General features: G+C 34.1%; 3 protein-coding genes across 3 annotated transcripts; all 3 read left to right on the forward strand.

Moving 5' to 3' along the window:
- The first annotated feature begins 4,765 nt into the window (after nucleotides 1-4,765).
- Nucleotides 4,766-12,581, forward strand: LOC125852297 (cellulose synthase A catalytic subunit 5 [UDP-forming]-like). Its single transcript, XM_049532025.1, has 14 exons — nucleotides 4,766-5,576; nucleotides 6,550-6,742; nucleotides 6,825-7,042; nucleotides 7,150-7,252; nucleotides 7,344-7,518; nucleotides 8,025-8,291; nucleotides 8,443-8,788; nucleotides 8,910-9,047; nucleotides 9,614-9,739; nucleotides 9,848-10,060; nucleotides 10,142-10,415; nucleotides 10,535-10,728; nucleotides 10,812-11,162; nucleotides 11,583-12,581. The coding sequence occupies exons 1-14, from the start codon at nucleotides 5,487-5,489 to the stop codon at nucleotides 12,165-12,167; spliced, it is 3,273 nt and encodes a 1,090-aa protein (XP_049387982.1). The 5' UTR covers nucleotides 4,766-5,486; the 3' UTR covers nucleotides 12,168-12,581.
- Nucleotides 12,582-14,525: 1,944 nt separating this feature from the next.
- LOC125852306 (uncharacterized) lies at nucleotides 14,526-19,767 on the forward strand. Its single transcript, XM_049532056.1, has 5 exons — nucleotides 14,526-14,622; nucleotides 15,835-15,945; nucleotides 18,986-19,056; nucleotides 19,180-19,266; nucleotides 19,347-19,767. The coding sequence occupies exons 2-5, from the start codon at nucleotides 15,885-15,887 to the stop codon at nucleotides 19,620-19,622; spliced, it is 495 nt and encodes a 164-aa protein (XP_049388013.1). The 5' UTR covers nucleotides 14,526-14,622; nucleotides 15,835-15,884; the 3' UTR covers nucleotides 19,623-19,767.
- Nucleotides 19,768-20,533: 766 nt separating this feature from the next.
- Nucleotides 20,534-25,941, forward strand: LOC125852300 (uncharacterized). The gene is made up of 5 exons (XM_049532029.1): nucleotides 20,534-20,950; nucleotides 22,164-22,415; nucleotides 22,776-22,844; nucleotides 24,403-24,595; nucleotides 24,783-25,941. The coding sequence occupies exons 1-5, from the start codon at nucleotides 20,573-20,575 to the stop codon at nucleotides 25,205-25,207; spliced, it is 1,317 nt and encodes a 438-aa protein (XP_049387986.1). The 5' UTR covers nucleotides 20,534-20,572; the 3' UTR covers nucleotides 25,208-25,941.
- The last annotated feature ends 27 nt before the right edge of the window (nucleotides 25,942-25,968 follow it).

Below are 25,968 nucleotides of genomic sequence, written 5' to 3' on the forward strand. Positions count from 1 at the left end.
AGTTTCAATTGTTAGTACAATAATTAATATTCAATACCTAGATTATGTACTCTTTGTCTCTTTCTAATATTTGTATTGTACAATTTATTTATTTGAATAAATATACGGCTATTCGCCTTGATTTTCTTTTAAAATAGTCTCTTATATTTAATCCAAGTCATTTTAGAAATTTAATTTTCAACTATTTTAATATTAGTTTAAAGTTTAAACTTTAATATAAAATTGAATTTTAAGGTTTAAACTTTAAATTCAATATAAACTTTAAACTTTAAACTTTAAAGTCAATTTTAAACTTTAACTTCAATATAAAGTTATAAACTTTAAAATTTAAAGTCAATTTTAAACTTTAAAGTTTAAACTTAAATTCAATTGAAACTTTAAAGTTTAAAGTTTTAAATTGAAATTTTTTAATAATATAATTTTATTAATTAATAATATAATATTATATAATAATTAAAGGTAATAAAAAATAAAATAAAATTACCGGTACACAATGATCCGGTAAGAACCGGTTCCAATCCGGTAACTAAGGGACCGGACGGAACCTTTGGAAATTTCCAGTAAGACCCGGTTCCGGTAACGAAATCCGGTAACGAGGACCGGTTCCGGTAAAACCGGTCCTGTTGATCCGGTCCTGTCCGTTTGCCAGCCTTAGTACACCCTATGCACATCCAATGCCCAACACTCGAGGCTCTCCTAACAGATCTTATACAAATTATGTGTTAGAATCTTTAGTTAACATTGTCGACCCTCATAATTCTTGAATAATTGTATGATACTTAATAATTTTTAATCTATAGAGATAAGAAGATTGAGAATAACTCAAATAACAAGCTTTGGTATCACATTCTTCCTATTTGGTAACACTGTGAAAGTAGTTATATAACATTTCTTTTAAAAATACATCACGAAATTTACTTTTTCACTTATCATTGGTCTTCATGATTTTGTCATATGTCTCAAAATTGTTATATTTTATTTAGCTATTTGAAAGTAATTTTATTTTTATTTGTGATGGGGTGATGTTTTTATTATAAAACTAGTAACTAGTAAGGCTATTGATTATTTTCTTTTAGGGGGTAAATAGTATAGTATGATAAAAAATATTTTTGAGAAATAATGATTCATTTATTATTAGAAAGTTAAGATATTAAATTATTTATACTTGTATAATCATGTTAGAACTTTTATTTTCTATTAATTTATTTAATCATACTTGTAATTATTTCAAACTATTGATTTATTTTTATAATTTTGTGTTATTATATTATTATATTATATTATAAATTAAAAATTTTAAAATTCATAAACCTTACGCCCCACGTCTCGAGGCTTACGCCTCACCTCATTGCGTGGGTTGAATATTTGACAGATGACAAGATTGTAATGAACTAGTTTGTAAGAAATAAATAATAAAAAATATAATTAAGCAATATGAATCAAAATATAGGTATACAATTGTGTGTTATCAACTTGAGAGCTTAGCAGCCTAAAGAATTATCGCATAATATTAGTGTAAGACTAAAACTCAGATCGATGTCATTCAATAGTGAAATAAGATAAAATTTGTAATTGTTTTTCAAATGACGAGATTCATAAAATATGTTCCCTTAAAGCATATTAAAAACCTATTAATTGCTAATTATCGCTATTGAATAATGATTGTTGACAATTTAATCGTCTTTGCGTAACGGCAGAATATTTAAATTACTTTAATCTTATCTGTATTCTGGCTCCGCTTCTACGGAGTTAAATGAGCTCTTGTTTGAAACACTAAACATTAATAGACCGTGACAAACTTCTTACGAATCAACGCGATTTTCTTTAGTGACCTCTAGAATGTTATTATTCATGACTCAAATCTGACCTGCCGCTTTTATCACGTGTCATCTTCTGATTCATCCACCTATTGCTTTCAGAATTTACCCTATACTTCAATAAGTAACAATTATTTCGCTTTTCCAATATTTAAGTCTTCAAATTTCGAAAGATAATTCTTTTGAATATTTTAATAATTACACAAGAATATTATAATATTAATACATTTTTGACGGATAAATAATGTTGTAGTGGGAAGAAAGTGTCTTTTGTGTAAATTGAAGTCCGTTTTCCTCAACAACAATGCATATTTTAAAATTTACCAATAAAATAATTATTTTTTTATATATAGAAAATTGAGGAATTTTTTGATCGTACATAATCCAATATGACATGTAAAATGGAATACTCTTGACCTTTGCAATGAAATAAGGAAAATTGTTGTTAATGTACAATAATTCAACATTAGATATGTTAAGAACTTTTATTTTGATTTTCCTTATTCAAGTTGTATACATGTAAAACGATATATTTGAATTTTTATTATGATTTAAAGACACGCTCGTGAGTTAGATTGATCTTATGATGAAATAATAATGAAATAAATTATTACAAAAAAAAATAAATAAATATAAGAATAGTAGAGCGATTGAGCAATATTATATTAGATCTCAATGTACTCGAAATAACTAAAAAACCGAAAAACAAAGAGTTTTTAAGTTGTGAGCCTAAGGCAACCTCTTCCATTAGGTCATGAACTATACAATTATATTGTTTGTTTGTGTGCCTCTAGAGCTAGATGGGTACAAATATGCCATTCATCTCGGTAGTGCTTATCTCAAAAAAAATTACTAAACCGTGTTGCATTCACCGGCCAAGTTTTAGAAATATTGTTTTTATTTATTTTTTCCTGTCAAGACAAGACTATTGGACCTGTGAACACGGGTCGTTGGACTTTTTTTTTATGACAATAATCGAATAACGAGGACTTAAAATATTACCTCAAATGAAAAAAAAGTTAGCAAAATAAGATATAGGTGCTATATATATGAAAGATTTTAAGTTTTTTTTGGTCTCAGTGACATATTTAATTTCATTTTTTTTAGATGTATAACTTGACATATGAGTTTTATTTTTTGTAAATAACGATTCATTATTTTAGCTTTTGGAAAAAAGAAGAAGAAAAAAGAACTATATTCGACTTGAATTGATTGATCATATCATGTGCAACAATTATATTTAAGAATAGCTTGTTAATGTTATTGTTAGACCAATAAATCTTTGTATTGGTTTATTAATAATATATAATCACAAATATTTATTTATATGATTAAAGAATATGAAGATATATAATTTATTAATAGGATTAAAATATAGCTCCCTTTGTCCCAATTTATGTGACACTTTTCGTTTTTCGAGAGTCAAACAATTTAAGTTTGATCGAGAATTTGCACATGAAATCTTCAATTTTTTTGAAATGAAATTTATATATTGGTAAACTACGTAAAAAGTACTATAAGTCACAAAAAATAATAATTCAAAATGTTTAAAATATTTATGAAAAATTTATGGTCAAAGATTGACTTGTTTGAATATCGAAATCCAAAAAGTGCCATATAATATGAGACGGAGGGAGTATGTTATATTGATTACAATTTATGAATGATAATTTACTTATTTGATAAAATTATATATAAATTAGAAAAATTGCATAGTTTTCACAAAATCATATAAGTTTCATACTTATGAAGTACTACTTCTTAAAAATTTAATATATATATTGAAATAAAACTTCAATTCAAGTCAACCTGATCTTCCGTAAAGCAATATATAATATTAACAAGTAAAAAGCCAGTGAACTGTGCTTTTATATCTCGTTGTACTCGTACTAGTCAAGTACTATAGTACAAAAATAATAATATTATTACATACATTCACTGTTACAAGTACTATGGTATAAAAAAATAATACTTATATTACAAATTAAATACATTCACTGCATTGTAACATTCCATATTATTATATAGTAAAATAACTTCTCTCTCTTCAGACAATAATAATAATAATAAAAAAAGCTTCTTTTTTTTTTTCAAAAAGCAATTTTTTAAAAGCTTTATGTAGCTTGAATTCTTGTTACTCAGAGTCTTAATATAAATATCAAACATGGAATAAATAATTTTTAAAAAACAGCTTTTTATCCTTAAACCTAGTAAGTAGGATCTCCAATTACACGTTTTTTTTAATTTATTACCAATTATATTTTTTATTTTCTCAAATGTTGTCCCTGTAACACACAAAACACAAATGTTGTTACTATTATATACACAAAAGTATAACATATATTCCTACAATACACATTAAAATTGTGACACCCTTTTAAAAGATTTCCCAAAAGAACAGCCAATTGAACTACATAGATTAGTATTTTCTTAATTGTTTTCTAGTTTTTATTTGTATTGGAGTCTGACTAATAAGGATTAAATTCACGTCATATAAAATTTATTCGAGCCTAATTCTCCTTACTTAAAAAAATTCATATTCAAAATTAAAACTTCTTAAAGAAAGATTGATTTTATTCACTCACTGCACCATGTCGTTTGGTGATATTATTATTTGAGTGAAAATTCTCTTTACTTAAAAAAATCATATTCAAAATTAAGAATTCTTAAAGAAGGAACAATTTTATTCACTTACTCACTACACCACATAGATATTATTGTTGTTATTATATATAATACAGACACACAATAGAACTCCAAAGTGTTTAGTGAGCAAGAAGATAAAAGGAAAAAAAAGACTATCAAACTTTTTTTTCTTTCTCTCTTAGCTGTTTTTTCTTTTTGTTTTGTCAAACACATCATCAGATTTTTTTTTCTTTTCTGAAAAATCTCCCAATTTCTCTTCCTTCTTTAATTACTCCATATACTACCAACTCTTTGGGCCCTACACATCTATCTCACTCTTTCTTTACAAAAGAGTGAGTAATTGCTTATATATTTTGCTTACAAGAAGAAAATCACAAATATATATAGATAGATATCCATCCCATCAATCAAAGTTGGTGTTTTTTGATCTCAAATCTTAGATCAAAATTAACAGGGTGTGGGGTGTGGGGGTTGAAAAAGGCTTTCTAGATTGCCTACCTTCACATTCTCTCACTTAACTGGGGCTGTTTTGGTTTGGTTTGGTATGGTTCGGCCATTTCTTGTTTTTGTTGTGTGTACACATTTCAATACTTTTTTCTAAACTTGTGTCATTGTGATAAGAGTGTTTTCACTCTTTTTTTTCTTTCTTTTCCCACTTTCAGCCAGATTACAGTCAAGACTTAGCTTGTAAAGAAGGAATTTTGATGCAACAAGCATTGCCAGCATCATCTTTTTTTGGGGTTTCCTACTTTATTGTGTGTAACAATATTGTAATACTGTATTTTTCCTTGTGGGGTTTCCTTATTTTTATATGTAATGTTGATTTTATCAATGTTGGGGTTTTTTGGTTTGGGTATTTTCTGATGGGGGGTTACATAGTTTTCCAAGATTTAGTTTTTAGTGCATAAAGGTGGCACCTTTATTGATTTTGGGCACTGAAAGGTTGAGTCTTTGAGTGGGGTTTTTGAGGAATTTCAAGATTTTTTTTTTATCTGGGATTTGGATTGTGAGTGATTGTGGAAAATGGCGACGATGGACACTAGTGGAAGGCTTATTGCTGGTTCTCACATTAGAAATGAGTTTGTGCTTATCAAAGCTGATGAATTTGGAAGGGTAAATCTCTATAAAAGTCCTTCATTTTGATTATATTCTGAGTTCTGAAGATTACCCATTTTGGTCTTTGTGGTGGCTTGTTTTGGTTTATGGATAAATCTTCCATTTGATTGGGGTTTCTGAAAAAAAAATTATGCTTTTTCCTTAGTTTCTGTATCAAAAAAATTATGCTTTTTCCTTAGTTTCTGTATCTTGATTATTGGTTCATTTTTTTGAGTTGCAGGAGATTTGTTTCTGAGAATGTATTTTGCCTTTCTACTTTCTTTTTTCCCCTTTTTCTTCATTTCTTTCTGTGATTGGAGGTTTTGTTTCAGCTGTATTTTGTGATTGTTAATTTTCCTTGATATTTTTTGACTTTTTAAAAGTTCTGAGTATTTTTTGGACTATTTATTGAAAATGACTCTTTTAATATATTATTGTAGGGTTTTAGCTACTTCGTCTTGTAATTTGTCAGCTTTTTGTTGGCTAATTTGGTGTATGCAAATACTCTTTAACTATGAAATTATTATGGAGGAATCACAATGGTTCATTCTTTGTTTTTCTAATTGACCTTACAAGTTCTTGTCCTTATGATTTTAACTTTTAACTTGAGGATAATTTGTGAGCTGAGGGTCTATCGGAAAACAAACCTCTCTACCTCCCAAGGTTGGGGTAAGGTCTGCATACACACTACCATCTCTAGACCCTACCTGTTGTTGTTGTTGTTTTTACTTGAGGATAAATTGGAATGCAGCCCCAAAAATGTTGAGCCTTTTCTAACTTTTGATGAGGAATCTCCGCCCTTGATTTTGTCCATTTTCCATCTGTATCAATTGATCTTGAATTTTTTTGTGAATAAAATCAACCTAAGTTTTGCATTTTTCCTTCTGGAATATATTGTATTGTATAATCTATGAGGATTATACTTTGTTTTTGGTAATTTGATGCTGACTGCAGTGGAACTTTTGTTCTTGATGACGTTTCTGTTGTCCAGGTAGAGTCTGTGCATGCGCTCAGTGCACGAATGTGCCAGATTTGTGGGGATGAACTTGAGATTACTGATGGAGAGCTGTTTGTTGCCTGCAATGAATGTGCTTTCCCTGTTTGTAGACTTTGCTATGAGTATGAAAGAAGAGAAGGAAACCAAGCTTGTCCTCAGTGCAAAACTAGATACAAGCGGATTAAAGGTATGGAAACTTGCTCTCAGTGCAAAACTAGAAACCTCAAGTGCATTGATCATGGATATTGATGTATGGGTTTTGATTTCAGGTAGTCCGCGTGTTGAGGGTGATGAGGAAGAAGATGATATTGATGACATAGAGCACGAGTTTGATTATGGCATTGGGATTTTACGCCAAGGTTCAGGTCCAGTTTCCTTTGTTTATGGCGGAAGTGGTCATGCTGGATCATATGAAAATGGCTCGTCCTCGAGACAAGGTTCATCAACTGATGGTATGGAAATACCTCTTTTGACCTATGGTGAAGAGGTAAATATTCTTGTAAGCCCTTTAATTTGAATAACGAAAGAAGAAAAGCAATCATTCACATAATCTGGAAGATGTACAAGTCTAATGCTTGCAACTTCCTAATCCAGGATTCTCAGATTTCTTCCAATCAGCATGCTCTCATAGTGCCTCCATCGAATGGCTTTGGAAATGGGGTTTATCTAAATCGTCATACTGAGTCATCGGTATCCTGTAAGTTATTAACCCATTCTTATTGTATTTTCTCTAGATTGTTGTATCTGATTACCTGAGAGTGATGCGATACTTTTTTTTGATGGTGTAGTGCTTCCGAGGCCAATGGTTCCAGAGAAAGACATTGCGCTATATGGCTATGGAAGTGTTTCTTGGAAGGACAGAATGGAAGACTGGAAGAAAAAGCAGAATGAGAATCTCCTGGTGGTCAAGCATCAAGGAGATGGTGGTGGGAGCTTTCATGGGGATTATCCTTATTTGCCTACGTATGTAAATATTTTTGCGTCCTATTTTGTTAGTGGCTCAATTGCTAAACCTGTGCAAATTTTTAAAAATATATGCTGGTTAAAAGTACTATTAGTCTTCTTGAAATATAAATACTGTTTCAACAGCTCTAGTTCTGAATGGAAGGCATACTAGATGCACTCAAGGATTAACTAAAATGTTTTTTTTGGGCAAAGATTGAATGCTAATGATTGCTGATGAAAAAATTATTTGATGCCAACAATTAAGATTTGTATATCATAATCATAAATTTAAGCTCTTTCATTCCCCAGTTTCTGTTAATGAAGTTGTTTTTGTGGGGTTTCTGATGTGTGAGGTTGTCGCTAGTCTTATTCAGCTTACTACAAACTTGAAAGTACTTGTACAGAGATTCTTTAGGCATAACCTGAGAGAAAAAAAGGCTTGTTTTTGCTCTCTGTGGTTCTGATTCACTAATGTATTTGTGAATATTTTAAGCAAGTTTCTTTATAAATGATCATTCTCTCAGGATGGATGAAGGAAGGCAGCCACTGTCAAGAAAGTTGCCCATATCTTCAAGCAAGATTAACCCGTACAGAATTCTAATCATACTCCGTCTCACAATTCTTGGCCTCTTCTTCCATTATAGAATTCTTCATCCGGTAAATGATGCAATTGGCCTGTGGTTGACATCAGTTGTTTGTGAGATATGGTTTGCTGCTTCATGGATTCTTGATCAGTTCCCAAAGTGGTGCCCTATAGTTAGAGAAACATACCTTGATCGGCTTTCACTCAGGTAGGGTTCTGCTGTTATAATGTTTTGTGGTCGACTTGAAATTGAGAAGATTTTTGGATTGATTTATCTTGGACTTTTGGATACCCTTAATGGGTTCATTGGTTTCAGAGAAAGAATTGTTGTCGTGTATTCACAAGCTTTATCATTTCAGGTATGAAAAAGAAGGAAAGCCTTCAGAGTTAGCTCCTATTGACATTTTTGTCAGCACAGTCGATCCCTTGAAAGAGCCACCATTAATCACTGCAAACACTGTTCTATCCATTCTTGCTGTGGATTATCCAGTGGACAAAGTTACATGCTATGTGTCAGATGATGGTGCAGCAATGCTTACTTTTGAAGCCCTTTCTGAGACATCTAACTTTGCGAGAAAATGGGTCCCTTTCTGCAAGAAGTATAATATTGAACCTCGTGCTCCAGAATGGTATTTTTCACTAAAGATGGACTATCTGAAAAATAAAGTTCATCCTGCATTTGTAAGGGAACGGCGTGCCATGAAGGTTTGTAGCATAGATTTATCTCTCTGTTTTGTTTTGACATGCATCAAAACCTTTCAGGGCACTTAGATTTGTACCTTCTAGGGCTGTTGATCTGAATATTTTCTTGTGTTTATGGCCTCAGAGAGAATATGAAGAGTTTAAAGTCAGTATAAATAGTCTTGTGGCAACTGCTCAAAAGGTTCCTGAGGACGGTTGGACAATGCAGGATGGCACAGTATGGCCCGGGAACAATGTCCGAGACCATCCTGGTATGATCCAGGTAAGAACAATTTATTGTGATGAATTCACCTCAAACGAGATTCTGTTACCTTCAAAATTTGTATCATAGTCCTTAATATATTCTGCTGGCAAGTTATGCATTACCCATCTAATTTGATTGCCAATCGTATCCTGGATATCTTCTCTTTCCAGGTTTCCCCATTTGTTAACCATCTCTTCTCTATTTTCCCCATAATCTCCACCAACAGCATGGTTTCTGCTCTCAGTGTGTTGAAAAGTTCTTTTGGAAAATTTATCTGTCTTGGCCATTGACCATCATACTATTTAGTCAGCAAGGATACTCTGGATGAAGCCCAGGGGCATAGACAGCTTCTGAGCTGTACTGTCCAGTTCATCCAGGACTACTTTTTGGACCCTGCGCAACAGAACTATCTGGATCTTTCATTGTTTTCAACTTCATAAGAATGTGTAACACAAACAAAAAAAGATAAATCTTTTTGACTTCTGGTCAGCATAAATTCAGTGGAATGCTTTAAATGAGTGTCAAAGGTATTAGGTGCTATCTCTCTTTTTATACCTCAGTTTTTCTGATTAACTCTTCTACAGGTATTAATGGGTCATGATGGTGTCCACGATGTTGAAGGAGATGATTTACCTCGCCTGGTTTATGTTTCCCGTGAAAAGAGGCCTGGGTTTGATCACCATAAAAAAGCAGGCGCCATGAATGCTTTGGTAATTCAACTGACCTTATGTTAGTTAAAATATTGGAACAAAAGAAAATTCTTATGCATGAACATGGAGTTCTGATTTTGTCACTGTTGTCTTTCTTTCTGTATGCAGATGAGGGTTTCAGCTGTCATATCAAATGCTCCTTTCTTGTTAAATGTTGATTGTGATCACTACATCAACAATAGCAAGGCATTGAGGGAAGCCATGTGTTTCTTGATGGACCCCATTTCAGGAAAGAAAATCTGCTATGTGCAGTTTCCACAAAGGTTTGATGGGATTGATTGTCATGACAGATACTCAAACAGAAATGTTGTGTTCTTTGATGTATGTATAGCCTTATTTCATTAACTTGAGTTCAATCCATAACCCATCTGGGAAGAAACTGATTCATGAGGTTGTTTCCAGATTAACATGAAAGGTTTGGATGGTATACAAGGACCAATATATGTTGGTACGGGGTGTGTTTTCAGAAGGCATGCACTTTATGGATATGATGCTCCTGCCAAGAAGAAGCGACCTAGCAAGACCTGCAACTGCTTGCCAAAATTGTGCTCTTGCTGTTGCTGTTTCAGATCGAAAACGAACAAGAAAGGGAAAACAAAGAAAGAGAAGAAGCCAAAGCACTGGGAGGCATCAAGTCAAATACATGCTCTTGAAACCATTGAAGAAGGAGTTGAAGGTTAGATCTTTATGCTTTAAATAATAATTGTTCTAGTCGTTTTTTACAGAAAATGTACAATGAGGTTACTAATACACTGATCAATTGAGGTGAAAAGTCTAACTTATGCTGCATTACAGAAGCTAATGTGGATTCACGCCCGACGTCCCAAGTGAAACTAGAGAAAAGATTTGGGCAGTCTTCTGTTTTTGTTGCCTCAACACTTCTAGAAAATGGTGGTGTTCCAAAGGAAGCCAGTGCCTCATCACTTTTGCAGGAAGCCGTTCATGTTATATGCTGTGGTTATGAAGATAAAACAGAATGGGGGAAGGAGGTAGACCCATTGATTACTTTTTGTTATGGAAGAATGTAGTAAATTTGGTTTGCTGAGTCATGAAATTTTTAATCTTCAACCAGGTTGGCTGGATTTATGGCTCTGTCACAGAAGATATCTTGACTGGATTCAAGATGCATTGCCATGGATGGAGGTCCGTGTATTGTATGCCTCAGCTTCCTGCTTTCAAGGGTTCAGCCCCTATAAATCTTTCAGACCGTCTCCATCAGGTTCTAAGATGGGCGCTGGGATCAGTTGAAATTTTGTTGAGCAAGCATTGCCCGATCTGGTATGGCTATGGTGGTGGATTGAAGTGGCTGGAGCGGCTCTCTTACATAAACTCTGTTGTGTATCCTTTGACTTCCATTCCCTTGATTGTCTACTGTTCCTTGCCGGCTATCTGCCTTATCACTGGAAAATTCATTGTTCCTGAGGTAAATTTCTGATTCCGCTATTGACCTGGTTATATCTAAAAAAAATGTTGCTAAAAAATCAACAATTTATATCATTCAAGTGTTCAGCAGATGAAGTGTTTGCTTAGAGTCATGTCAGTCTTCATATAAGCTTGGGTCTTTAACTTAAACTATTTATATATCCGTCCCAGCGGAATAACTGGATCTATATTGAGAAACTTCATGCCAGAACCTCTCTGAAATCCTCAGCAAGAAAGAAAGATGAGACTCATAGTTAATGACTTTCATTAGCTTAACAATATGTATAATAGCTTGCCAATATTGATACTTCTAACTACTGAGAATTGTTACTTCTCTCCCATTTAGTCTGATCCTTCACTTCCAATTTTCTAAAAGTTAATTGAGGTTGTCCTCTAATTGTGTATGTTTAAACATTTACAGATCAGTAATTATGCCAGCATTATATTCATCGCGCTCTTCATCTCTATTGCTGCCACCGGTATCCTTGAGATGCAGTGGGGTGGTGTTGGTATAGATGATTGGTGGAGAAATGAGCAGTTTTGGGTTATTGGAGGTGCTTCTGCACACTTTTTTGCTCTCTTTCAAGGATTGTTCAAGGTTTTAGCTGGTGTGGAAACAAGATTCACTGTCACCACCAAAGCAGGTGACGATGGAGAATTTTCGGAGCTCTATATGTTCAAGTGGACATCATTATTGATCCCACCAACGACTTTGCTAATAGTGAACATAGTTGGGGTTGTGGTTGGTATCTCGGATGCAATAAACAACGGTTATGACTCTTGGGGACCCCTATTTGGTAGGCTATTCTTTGCCTTGTGGGTTATTATTCATCTCTACCCATTCCTCAAAGGATTGATGGGAAGGCAAGAACGAACCCCAACCATAGTCATCGTATGGTCTATTCTTCTTGCTTCAGTCTTGACATTATTGTGGGTACGAGTCAATCCGTTTGTCTCAAAAGATGGTCCTCTCCTAGAAGTCTGCGGATTGGATTGTGACGATTGAGTCCAAACACTCCAAAGACTTGATTGAATCAAGAATATTTCCAGCAAGACATTGTTGGGATTTCCTTTCGCGGACGAGTCATCGATGTGTAGTACTGTGAGAGGGTTTTTGCAGGAAGAGATAATACTATATAGAAGGCTGTTGGTAGAATAAAAAGGTAGGTAGGTAGGTAGTGAGTATAGGTGAAGAGAGTCATCAATGTAGATAAGAAACAGAGAGAGCTGACATATATTCATAATATTTGCATACAATTTGTTTCATTTATTTTTTGGGAGTTCCATCTATTTGTCAGTGAATACTTACTAAATCATTAAAGTTATTAACCCTCTATGAAAGGGCCATTAAATTTGTACACTCTTTAGTTGAAAAGTTGTATGTCCTGGTTTATCTGGACTTTAGAACCAACCAATTTTTGTCTTTGGTTATCCAAATTTTGCAGTTACCGTGTATTTTACGAGTCATAAATTGTTTAGGTGATGTTCTTGTGTGCAACAAGGGATGTTTTTTTTTAGGTAATGAGTTTGTGTTCTTTTAGATGTACTACCGTAGTCTTTTGGAGATAGCCTCTCTACCTCCTTGGGTGGTGGTAAGCTCTGTGCGTACATTTTACCTTTTTCGAACCTTGTGGAAATTCGCTGGGTATGCTTCTCTATCTCCATAAGATAGTGGTGAGGTCCTCACGTACATTCCACCTTTCCTACTTTTGACTTGTGAATTTCAGTGGGTATGTTGTTGTTGTAAATATAATACAATATTTTTGTGAGAAGATGATTAATTAACAGAAGTAAGAAGAAGAAGAAGAAAAAAGGCCAAACACATAAACAACCCCTTTAAACTCCTTTAAAAATTTTGTTTGGATACTTCAACTCAACCTTATTTTATTTTAACCCTCTAAATATATTTTTTATGTACCACTTAAACATAATTTCCTTTTACCCAATAGAAATTTTATAAACCAACACTTTCTTGGGTTTGATTTTAAATTTTTATAAATTAATTTAATTTATATACCCTAACTTTATAATTATATACAATTTGGAATATAACATTTTTCATAAATAACTTCAGATATGTCTAATTAGTTTGAGTTTGAAATGTTTAATAAAACACAACAAAAAATTGAAGATAATCTTACTATTATTAAAACATGGTTGATTCAGATTGAAGTGAATTATAATTACAATTACATCAATAATAAAACTTCAAGAATATACGCATAATAATTAGTAAGAGATCGGCAACAAACTATGAAGAAAATCATATGTATATATATAAAGAAAAATCCTAGGACCGCCTATGTGGCGCCATCACAAATCAGAATTTCCTTTTAATTTATTTATTTACAAAATTAGCCTTCCTCTTTCATGATAGTTGTGACTTTTATGAAAAGTTGTGACTTTAATGAACAATTGCGATTTTTATGAAAAGTAGTAACTTTTATGAAAATTGAAAAGTAGTGACTTGAATGAAGAGTTGTGACTNTAATAAAACACATCAAAAAATTGAAGATAATCTTACTATTATTAAAACATGGTTGATTCAGATTGAAGTGAATTATAATTATAATTACAATTACAATTACATCAATAATAAAACTTCAAGAATATACGCATAATAATTAGTAAGAGATCGGCAACAAACTATTAAGAAAATCATATGTATATATATAAAGAAAAACCTTAGGACCGCCTACGTGGCGCCACCACAAATCAGAATTTCATTTTAATTTATTTATTTATAAAATTAGCCTTCCTCTTTCATGAAAAGTTGTGACTTTAATGAACAATTGCGACTTTAATAAAGAGTTGCGACTTTTATGAAAACTGAAAAGTAGCGACTTGAATGAAGAGTTGTGACTTTTATGAAAGGTTGTGACCTTTCCGAAGAGTTACAACTTTTCCAAATAGTTGTAACATTTTCAATAAGGCACAATAAACATTTGTTCACACTACACTTTGTTGTTTATAAATAGAGGAATTTCCTCTCATTTTAAAACAACGAAAATTTCGAACCTCTTCTTCTTCACAATTAAATATTTGTGTACTTTGCTCCTTTTGAGTGGTTCACTGACACCATTGCTTATGTTACAAATCCTGATATGTATTTTTACAGTCATTAATTTATGCTTATGTTATTAAGGATAAATGATAAGACGTAATAATTTTCATTTTCCTTTACATTATTAATGTTTGTTACTACGTAATCTTGTATGTAAGATAATCTAGTGTTTCAATTTTAATGACCGGTAGATTTTAAATATTATTTTATAAATTCCATGATATTGAATTTCCGCACGAAGCGCGGATAATTTTACTAGTTTTAATTAGTAGGAGTAACAATAAATGCATTTTAAAAAAAATATATTTAGGGTCTGGTTGTGTTTCTTCATCTTTTGTCTGCGTGCTTTTGCTTCTTCGTTTAATCTTTGCCTATTGCTCGAATTCTGCATCTTCCGGTATGTTTTCGTATTTGAGCTTACTGAATTTGGGGTTTTTCGCTTCTTTGGAAGCCCTTATTTTTTGGGGTTTTTTAGTGGTTTTAGGGTTGAGCCGCCATTGCTGTCACCTCACATTACTCTGTCCATCAAATCTGTAAGCATTGTTAGAGATTCTTGAAGTGAAACAACAAAAGAAATTGTTAGATACACATTAAGAGCAAAATCTGATGAAAACCCATGGCAAGAATATGAAAAACATGTATTGCGTCCTCTATTGTTTTTTTTAATCATTGAATGCAAGTATGCAACTATGTGATTATTTGTGTGATTTTGTGAACTGTAATGTACTGCCTCTTTCTGTAATTAAGTTATTTATAGGCAACTCTGTTAACATTTGTGTGAAATAAGTATTCATGAAGTAGTGTTGAGTCATGAGTGTCTAATGTCTATCATCTTTTAGAGTTTTAGTTACTATTAGTGTACATCTGTAACCATGCTTGTGGCTACTTTCCGGTGCATTTGTATGTAGAGGACATCAAAGCATTTGATCCTAATGAGGCTTACGGTAAATTAGTGACTACTATCCATCCTTGATAAGTATAAATAAATTAACTTTCTTTAATTTTTGCCACTGTTAATTAAATTTGGTTAAACCAAAATAACCCGAACCGAACCGACCAAACGCCCAGCCCTAATTGCATATGTTGATGTAATTTTGATAGTTGATGTAAATTGAAATATAAATTATTATTGTATTGGAATCAACTCAAACTTAGATTATTGTGTTATATGTTGTATTGTTTTTCAATGTAGCTGTATTTTCTATGCTATACATGCTTGATTTTTTATGTGCTTACTTGAGCTGAGGGTCTTATCACAAACAACATCTCTATCTTTACAAGGTACGGGTAAGGGTGTATACACATTACCCTCTGAAGGATCCCACTTGTGGGAATTTACTGGGCATGTTGTTGTTGTAAATCTTTGTAGTAATCAACTCTTTTATAGTGGATACTAGGATGTGTTTAATCTAATTGTTTTTTCCAGCTTGAGCACTTTTATCTAAAAGTATAACTGCTTATTTAAAAAAGTCAGCTCCAAACTTGAAAATTTCTTTTCAACAGTTGCTGCCTAAAAGCTACTTAAATTCAGCTAATCCAAACGGGCTCTAATTTTGCATTCTTTATTTGTATCTAAGTGATAAACGGTGTCTGATTGTTTTACTTGTAGATTCTGAAGGGAACAACGGAAAAATAAGAACACCCAAGATTTGGCCAAATATGGACATGAAGGAACAAAGGATGGATTTTAAGTCGATAATGAAGGAGGCTGAATTTCTGGGTAAGTAGTAGTTTTTTTTTTGTCTTCTCTTGATTAAGGGTACTATTTTTGTACTCCAACTTGATCGAAATCTTAATTCATGTGTAGTTTTGGTTCAGTAGAGCATGTTTCATGTTATTTGGGTTTTTGGGTTTTGAATAAAGAAAAAAGAAAAGAATCCTCTGTCTAAGGAGTAGGGCTGTGCAAAATTTATGTCATTAATTTTGTGTCAATGATATGTTATGTAAGCCATATTGTTCATGAACCAATTAGGATTTTGTTCTTATGACAGTGCAATAATCTAGCATTAATGATTCAATCATCATTCGAAGCAGTTAACCAATATCTTTTTCTTGCCTGAATGTTGGGAAACATTGTATTCGTGATTCATATATAATTATATTCAAGAATTTGAGACCTTCATGATAGTGGTGGCCTGTACTCTCACTACATCTCTAGAACAAAAAGCAGAACAAACATCTCCAGAAAAAAGTTACCTGTTTGACAATGGATTGCTTTTTGTTTTCAATTAACTTACTGATAGAGACTTTCCAAATTTTGTGCATTAGCTTATTTCACTAATTTCAAACTTCGAGGACAGGCATAGTCGGAAACTTATAAGAGGATATCCTTCTCTTTTGATTAGTGAAGTGACATCCTATTGATACTATGAAGTTATAAACTGGCTAACAAAATTTCTGTGATTCTTCAATTAAAGCATTTGATTGGTTCACTATACGCTCTTGTTCATATTGAAACTTTAGATTCAACTAAGTTTTATGCATGTATGACAATGTCCTGCATGAATTGTTACACTAATGTGGTTCAGTTTACAAGTCTTTGTGATACACTGGGCATGATATTGTGGAGGAACTGAATGGTAGAAAGTGTTTGTGAAAGTCAAGATTTCTGAAATGTGCTTGAAATCTGAAACTAGTGAATGCTAGCAAACTTGAGGAGGATTTTAGTGCAGAGGAACACTTCAATTCGGGATTTAAGCTGAGGACAAGACTGGTTCATAGCTTTTCCTTTTCTCCATAACAACAATATCCTTAAATGTTGACATGAATGAGTTTAATTAGTACAAACATCTCAAAATCCATCTCTAGGACTGAAGCAGCGCTCGGTGATTAAATGCTTTTACTTGCTGTTACCATTTAAAAAAAAGAAAGAAGAGAAATACCTTTACTTAATCTGGTAAGCCATATGAAGGGAACTTTACATTCCTTTACCCTAGATAATGGTAGCTACTTTATCATGGATAGAGTGTCGTCCACTTTTTCTTGTAGAGGTAGTGCTGAAGACCATTTTCTTCATCCCAAATCATGTTCATTTGGAAGTGGAAAATTGAATGCATGACAAAAGCATAAAAGGAAAATACTGGTGCTAACCAGTTTGGGAATCAAAAACTATATGGGCCATCAGTCAATATTGATCAATCATTACAAGAAATAGGCCAAAATAGATACTCAACCCTGATTTATGTGAGTCAGTTGTCCTTGCCTGAGTGTAGCCAACAATGGACTCTTTGGTTGATGATCCCATGAAGCTGGGATCTCAGGGCACCAAAACTGTCTACCTGAAACTGTAAAGTGAAAGAGATTTTTCAACAGGTAAAGTGAAAGTTGGCACATTAATTAGGCTGACCAGCTATTTTGTTTGCCTGTTGGTGACTGGGTTAGGCTTCATCCGTGCACTTGATGTTGGGTGGTGGTAGGTCATTATGATGTAGGCTCATGTTTATAAAGGTGAGGTAGAAGCAGGCGATTGCTGCTCCTATCATAAGTGGCCAATAGATGACAAGATAGTGGCTCTCAGTTCTTTATCAGAGAAAGATAATGGTTCTCAGCTATCTACTGATTTTTATACCATCTTTCTTGATTTCATATTGGGGTTCTTTAGTAATCGTAGAGAAATTGTTATCACCACTTAAAAAAAAGAAAAAAAGAGGGGTGGTTTGTAAGATGGATTTGGAAAGGGCTTATGACCATGTTAATTGGTCTTGTCTTTTGAATGTGCTACAGTTGATGAATTTTGGAAGGAAATGGATAAGGTGGATCAATACCTGTATTTCTACTGCTAGGTTTTTCATTCTAATCAATGTCAGTCCAAAAGACTTCTTCAATTCCCAAAGGGGCCATAGGCAGGGAGATCCTCTTTCTCCATATTCGGTTATCATTGTTATGGAAATATTAAGCTTGATATTCAAAAGAGCTGAAAGTTTGGGATGGATTAAGGCTTTAAAATTGAAGTAGCTTGCTTTGGCTGGGATGTATTAGTTATGCGGGTTTCTAAGTTGCAAACTAAACATTGTATTAATTTTATACATGAATAATTTACCTCCCAAGTATTTATAACTTATACAGAAATTAGTACATGGATAAGTTACCTCTTTACTAGCTACCAAACAACCCCCTTACGGTATATCTTTCTTAACATGTGCGGTATGCCTTTGATCACACAATGAAAGTAATGCATAATAAACATCTTGTACACAACAACTAATAGTATAAAATTTTTCCTTCAAAGACAAAGCAACTGAAATTATACGCATTTTTGGTTGTGAAGAATGATATCCACAGTCTTGCATGAAAAAGGTAGCCCGTGCAACTTATTTAGGAAAAGGTTCCAGTGCACACAGTATTGAAGTTGGTAACTTTCATTTTTGTGTCACTCTTCCTTGGTTTATATCATCCCGAAGGCATTCAAGTGCATATCAATCAAAATTACTTTCCGCTGCCAACACATTTTCTTTTTCTTGTGACTTTGGCAGCTTCCCTATCCAGGTGTCTGTCTTAGCCACCTTATCCTAATTAACTTCAACAGGTTCATCACATTTAGATTTCCGGTTGCACTAGGTGTACTTGACAAGTCTCGTATAGCAGTTTTTCCTATCAAAGAGCTTTCTTAGCATAACTAAAATCGAAACTTGGCTGTTTGATTTCCCCCCTAATTATTCTGTTTTGACTTTTATGCTAGTCCTATCCGGGTTTAACAGTGTGCTGATGGGAGGAGCTTATGTAGAATATGGCACTGACTAGGTTCTCTGTCCTATTTTCAGGCTCCGCGCATATGACATGGAAGGAAAAAAAGGAGCTGGAGAACAGGAAAGTAGTTGCGCTTGGTGGGAAGGTGAGGCACAACCTTTAATTTATGAATAATAACGTTGGCTGTTGTAGTATGTTCTGCAATTTTTTTGACAAATACTAAAATATTTTCTGCATCTGTTGATAATGTTTCTGTTAATTGTGGCAGCCTCAGAAGAAACAGAGATTACCACTTAGTGTAGCACGAGTAATGATGAAGAAACAGAAGGAAAGGGAGGAGAAAATGCAAGAAGAGGTTGAAAACTCAGCTTTCTTTGGAGTTGCTTACTGAAAATTCCACTTAACATAAGTTGCTAACATATTTGGTTTTTGCAGAATTTGGTACTTGGACGATTTGGGGGAGCTAGTAGTTCAAGAAAAGCAGCAGGACGGCGCAGACCAGAGGATAGGGTGCTGAAATCAACTGAAGGTAACTTCAGAAACGGTGTGCTTGATGTTAAACAGTTGCTAAAACCTTCTGCGCCTAAAGCATCATTTGATGATGGGAAGAAGTCTTTTTCTTCGGGTAAAGGGAGGAAGAAGAAAAAGGGAGGTAAAAAGAACAAAGGCAAGAAGAACAAAGGTGGTGGTCCTGGTAAGAAGCGCCATTAAACATGGGCATACATTGAAACAGTGATTAACACAGCGTGTGGGATGCCAACTTGCGTTATAGAACAAGTAGTTCCATATTTTGGTCGTTGGTATCTTAAAAAGGGATGAAACTAAGGATATTACGTAGCTATCATGCACCAAGGAGGCCAGCTTTCGTAAAATTCTAGTGGATTGTGACGAGTACAGTTTCTAATGTTGGAAGGATGTACTATTTATTTATGTTGAGAGAGAAAATGAAACAGAATCTGCCATTGATTTCAAGCTAAATACTTTATCTATATACAATACTAAGTTTCAAATACTTTATTACAACTTAATTTCAAATATCAGTATTTTTTTTCAAATACCAAAATTTTAATGTCCAACCTATTTAGTTTAAATATATTTATGGTAATCCCACAATTCTAGCAGGAGCTTTGGCTGATAATTATCATCAGTTCTCCTTACTTCTATACCTTAAATCACGTTGAACATAATTAAGTTGAGGACAAGGAGCTTTTTAGATGAGATTGTTCATGCAATTCATCAGAGTAGAATAATCAAATATTTAGGATTCGAGTTTTGTCATTATTTATTAAATGAAAATAAAAGATAGAGTAAACTCATATCAAAGCTTTTGCTAAAGGAAATAGTGATTCCTAACTTCAAAAATTGTTTTATTTTTTTGATAATTTTCTCGAAAGATCATTGGACATAATAAAATAAAATAAAAGATATTGTTCTCCCTCTATTTTCCAATTTATGTAACATCAATAATATTTTTTGAAAGTTAATAATTTAATTTTTAATTATAAATATGAGCATGAAATTTAAAATGTAACAAAAAATCGTGATAAAAAAGTTTTTTTGAATCTTGAAATTCATTAATAAGTAAAAATCAATTGATCCCTTTGAAATCAAGTTAAATGGAGTACTATTAATTTTAGTTAAAAGAATTATCCTGTTCCACAATGGCGAGGGTTGTTCGGAATCTTCTCTTCCGCTCATCCGCCGTTCCGCCACCGTTCAAATTCCACGACCTCCGTCTTCCCGGCAGCTTTAGTTTCTCCAATTCTGCTTCAATTCGCAGTAAAGCTCGCAAAAACAAAGGCAAAATCTTGGAGAAGAGCAGCAATATTAGTGTAATTAACCAAAGCAAGCTTTCACAAGTGAAGCGACGGACTCGGTCGGAGAAAGAGCTGGATGAGGAGGCGTTCCTGAAGAACTATGGAAATGACAATTCTGCCCATGTCCCTGTCTTGCTCGGTGAAGTTTTGGATGTATTCACCTCCGTTACTCTCCGCTCTTTCCTTGATTGTACTCTCGGTGCCGCCGGCCATTCCTCTGCGGTTAGTGTTTCCCTTGCTTTTACAGTTGTACCTCCTTCCTTCTACAATTATTGTCCTTTTTGAAGTATATCGATAGGTGATTAGACGAGACATAAAAGTTGTTTCAACTTACTGAGTTCATGGCCTTAGATGGTAAATTGAAGAGGACACGGATTAGAGTCATATGTTAGCAGGTAGTAGAACATTGTCTAGCTAATTCTTCCATACTATTGGTCGAAATATTTACTCTTGTAGTTTATTGTACTTTCTTTTGTTAGTATCCATTGTTTGTTGTACTTCGATTAACACTTTTTTTTTTTATGACAAGAGAAACCCGCAGCCACTACCCTTTGAGTGCGCACAGGGTAAAACCCCCGCTCCTATGCAATAGCTCGCAAACCACATAGGAGAGGTAACCCGCACTAGGCAAGCCCGGTGCTACGAGCTCGACCCAGAAGGCAAACCCCTTGCTTTCGCTGGCAAGGGGTTTCGAACTTGAGACCTCCAACATGGAAGTCCCAAGCCCAAACCACTAGGCCACCCTGAAGGGTTGTACTTCGATTAACACTTATCGAGTTCATGGCCTTAGATGGTAAATTGAGGAGGATACGGATTAGGATTGTATGTTAGCAGGTAGTAGAACATTGTCTAGCTAATCCTTCGACACAATTAGTCGAAATATTTACTCTTGTAGTCTCTTGTACTTAGTTTTTTGTTGGTATCCATTGCTTCTTGTATTACAATTATCATATTATTTTGTTGTAGCAACTGATTGTTATGGTTTCACATCCGTTACTTCTTTGAGCTGATGGTCTATCGGAAACAACCTATACCTATATACTTCTGAGGTAGGGTAAGGTTTGCATGCACACTACCTTCCCCAGACCCCACTTTGTGAGATTACACTGGGTGTGTTGTTTTTGTTTTTGCCTCCTTTTCTGATAAATGTATTGTCTTGTCATTTTTAAACGAGAAAAAAATCTAGAAAGTTGTTACTGTTTTAAGTTTTCTAAATATTAAGCTTTTATATTGGAATAGTAAAAGAATTAAGTCGTATCATGTTATGCCTAGTTAAGTTCATGTTCTTTCATGAAATGTCACTTTGTAATGAATTTGTTGTCTAATGTATACTTAGTTGCATTAAGTTACTTGCATAATTTTTTTTGAGGTAGTGATATGGGATCATTTGTCTTCCATGTTGAAAATTTTAAAAGTTATATGCTTGTACATACAGATAATTCGAGCTCATCCCGAAATGCAAGTATATGTTGGGCTTGATGTTGATCCCATTGCGCATCAAAAGGCTCAATCTCAGCTGAAGAGTATTATAGATAGGGACTCTTTTGATACGGTTTCTGCCTTGAAAGTGCATACCTTTTTGAAAAATTTTAAGGACGTCAAGTCTGTGCTTGGTGAAGTTGCAGATGACTTATTGATTGGTGGAGTTAATGGGATCTTGATGGACTTGGGTATGTCATCTATGCAGGTCTGTACTCGAATCTCATCTTAGAAACTACTGTAAAACTTCAAGTTGTTTGCTCGATAATCTGGTTTCCGCCGCCTTACCTTTCTTTCTTTTCCCGTGTGTGTGACTACTGTGTGAGTTGGCTGTTTATGAGAAGAAAAGCTAGTCACAGTGTCACACTGATTTCTTTAAAACCGTAAAAGACTATTTCCCCCTGGCTAAAATTGATGCATTTGATAACTGACTTCTACTCTCATGCTGGGGTCAGAGAAATGTATTTCTTCCTGTTAACCATCTATTGGAGAAATATTTAGAGACTATCAGGATACAGATTTCTGAGAATAATATCAATGTCTTGAATTTTTTCCATATTTTATTCAGGTAAATGATGCTGGAAGAGGTTTTAGCGTGCTGAAGAATGGACCTCTTGACATGAGAATGAATCCAAAGGTAATTTCTTTCCAGATCGTGTGTAAATTTCGACAGTCATTCTGATTTGTCTAGCTCTCAAATGCTACTAGTATCTTATGCTGCATTGCACATTGGCTTATGTTTCTAAGAGTTCCAGTATCCACCCTTTGGAAAATTATGTTGATTTTGTGATTTTATTCCTTTGCTTTAATGCTAAAATTCTATGAGATTCATGGTTACTAGTTTGTACTATGCTGATTTTGGGATTGTATTCCTCTGGTTTAATGGGTGGTCAATTTCTACATCAAATATACTTTAAAAAAGTCATCTTTTTTTGTATATGTCATCCATCCTTCTAATTTGTAGTTGGTCGACAATTATATGATGCGTTGTACATTTGTGAAACTTGTGGGTAATAATCATAAAGGTGGGTTCTAGGTCTTTAGACAACTTTAAAAGCAGTTCAACAAAGAAAAGGTAGCTTGGATATCATTTTAGTAGCAGATATACTGTACTGAACAACAGGAAGTGGGGAGTACTCAATGGTAAAATTGTCAGCTAATGATTAATGGGAGATTACTGGTTTTCTGGAACTGAATTATAAAATGAATGGGGTGAATGAAATAATTCTTTTTCACAAAAATAATTTGTGGCAAGGATTAAAAGGGAGTCCAGAGCCTAAAGGACAACTCTTTTTTTTCTTCAAAATTCCAAAGGGGTAACTAAAAATACAAACGAACCAAAAAGGCAAAGGCGAGTACTGCCCCACGCCTTACTATAAACGTTAACGGGGCCATTTTGTCATTGCTAAGGCATGAAGGGCATCACACCTTGTAAGGTGGTACAAGCTCCACGCCTTAGCTGGCACTGATTTATTTTTCTTCTTATAAGGTATGAATGTGTGAATGCCTACACGCCTTGCATCAATTCATTTTGATGTAAGGCATGTACGGCACCACACTTTATAAGAAGAAAAAATCTGCACATCTGTTCATTTCACATTGACATGACAAGACAAGGAAATTTATTCCCTTTCATTATTAACTTCCCACGACTTGGTTGTCTTCTTCACGAGATTTATAACATTTGAATTGCACGGCGTTTTGGACGACATATGCGTCTATCTCCAAATTATGTGCTTTTGCAACACAGTAGTTCCATTCTCTCCTCATGAAACGGGTGTATTCGTCGACATAGGGATCTGCCGGATTGAGTGAGTACTCAAATTTGCGTTCCAATAACCATATTTTTCCCATCGATTAAAAAATGTCACCTGGCTGATATGTAATCAGACCTGTTTTCCAAAAAAATGGATTCGAAGATGACATTTTAAGACTTATTTTCTAAATGTAGGGATATGTTTGAATACAACTAGTCACTACACACACTAACTATTTATAAGGAAGCTTTATAGCAATTATCAGTTATCACGATCGCATCCTATTAAGTTTTCGTTGTTGATGCCACTATTTGTCTAATGTCCAGACATCTGATTCAGTAAACACTTCTCATTCTATATTTTCTTATATATCTTTCATAGATGTGGAGAAAATGTTCATAGAGGTTTCCTTGATTAACTGACACAGGACTGTGACAGGCAACTCTAAAAGCTGAAGACATATTGAATTCTTGGCCAGCTGATGAAGTAGGGCGAGTTCTGCGAGAATATGGAGAAGAAAGCAATTGGTACTCTCTTCAAAACAGAATTGTTAAGGCTCGTCTACATGGAGGGTTACATTCTACCAATGAGCTGGTAGACCTTATTCAGAATTCAACTTCTAGGACGAAAGGTGATTTTCAGTTCTAGGTGGCTTTGTCGCTATTCATATTTTAAATTTGTCTAAAATTTTATAAATTTCTTAACCATTACTAGCGGGAATTGGTGTAGTAGGTACTTCTTCATACTTAATAATCTTCTGCACATTCTTGTCTGTGGAAATGAGAAATGTGATTATACTTGGATACTTGCTTAAGCAGGAAGGCAAGGTTGGATTAAGACCGCGACAAGAGTTTTTCAGGCTTTGCGGATAGCTGTTAATGATGAACTCAAGACTTTGGAGGATTCCATCTGTGCTTGTTTTGAGTCTCTCAGTTCTGGTGGTAGGCTTGCCGTAATTTCATTCCACAGTTTGGAGGACAGAATAGTAAAGCAGGCATTTCTCAATATTATGAACTGCAGTGAAGTTGATGGAGGTGGGGTTGAAGATGAAGAAGTGAAGCGCTTACGTGAGCTGAGGAAAATTAATCTGGATACTGTTAAAGAGGAAGCATGGATTAAACAGGTGATACAAGGACAAAATGGAACTATCCTTACAAAAAGACCCATAACACCATCTGAAAAGGAGGAAACACTGAATCCTCGAAGTCGGAGTGCTAAACTAAGAGTGATTCAGAAAGCCTGAATAAAGGTGGATTTCATAGACGTATTGGACCTTAAGGAGATCTTTCACTCTCGAAGATGAGGGGCTTTACCAATTGTTCAACATCTAAAGTTAAGTAATCACAACTTTTTCTTGATCATCCTTCAGCTTTATTCGTCATGAATAGTTTTCCTCACAAGTAATTAAGCCTTATGAAGCTCTAGCTCCTCTGGACTTGTCATACATTTCAATGATTCACCAATTTGGTACCACATTCCGATCAGCTTATCATCACATTGTTCGATCAAGGAAATGGGGGTCCTGTATTTACAACTATAAAAGATTGTTGTCCTTACTGTCAAATTAAAGCTTGAAGGTTCAAGCTTGCACCTTGATATGCTGCATTCCAGAAACACCAATCTGTAGGTTACTGGTGATCCTCGACGTGATACTTATTGAGTAGGAAATTTATGATTGAGGAAAGTTTCAACCCGATGCAAGGAAGGAACTTGACTGTCATTCCAAGCTCTTAAATATGTTTTGATTCCGAGTAGTTCAGATTATCCCTAGGGTTCGAACATTTGAAATCAGCGTTCTGGATATGCGGTTTTGTAGCATGAGGTTTTGATATATGCTTTACTTGCTTATACTTGAAACAAGTACCTCATTGAGTGCTTTGTATTTTTACAAATTTTCACTATTGGCATATGGTTTCATTTCTGTACTACGTTTCTCTAACCTGTGTTTCTTTCAATTGTTGTGTTTAATGTGCTTTACAGAATTACATTAAATATGAATTTGTC

The sequence above is a fragment of the Solanum stenotomum genome, unplaced genomic scaffold, assembly GCF_019186545.1.
Source record: "Solanum stenotomum isolate F172 unplaced genomic scaffold, ASM1918654v1 scaffold3345, whole genome shotgun sequence".
NCBI classification, from domain to species: Eukaryota; Viridiplantae; Streptophyta; class Magnoliopsida; order Solanales; family Solanaceae; genus Solanum; species Solanum stenotomum.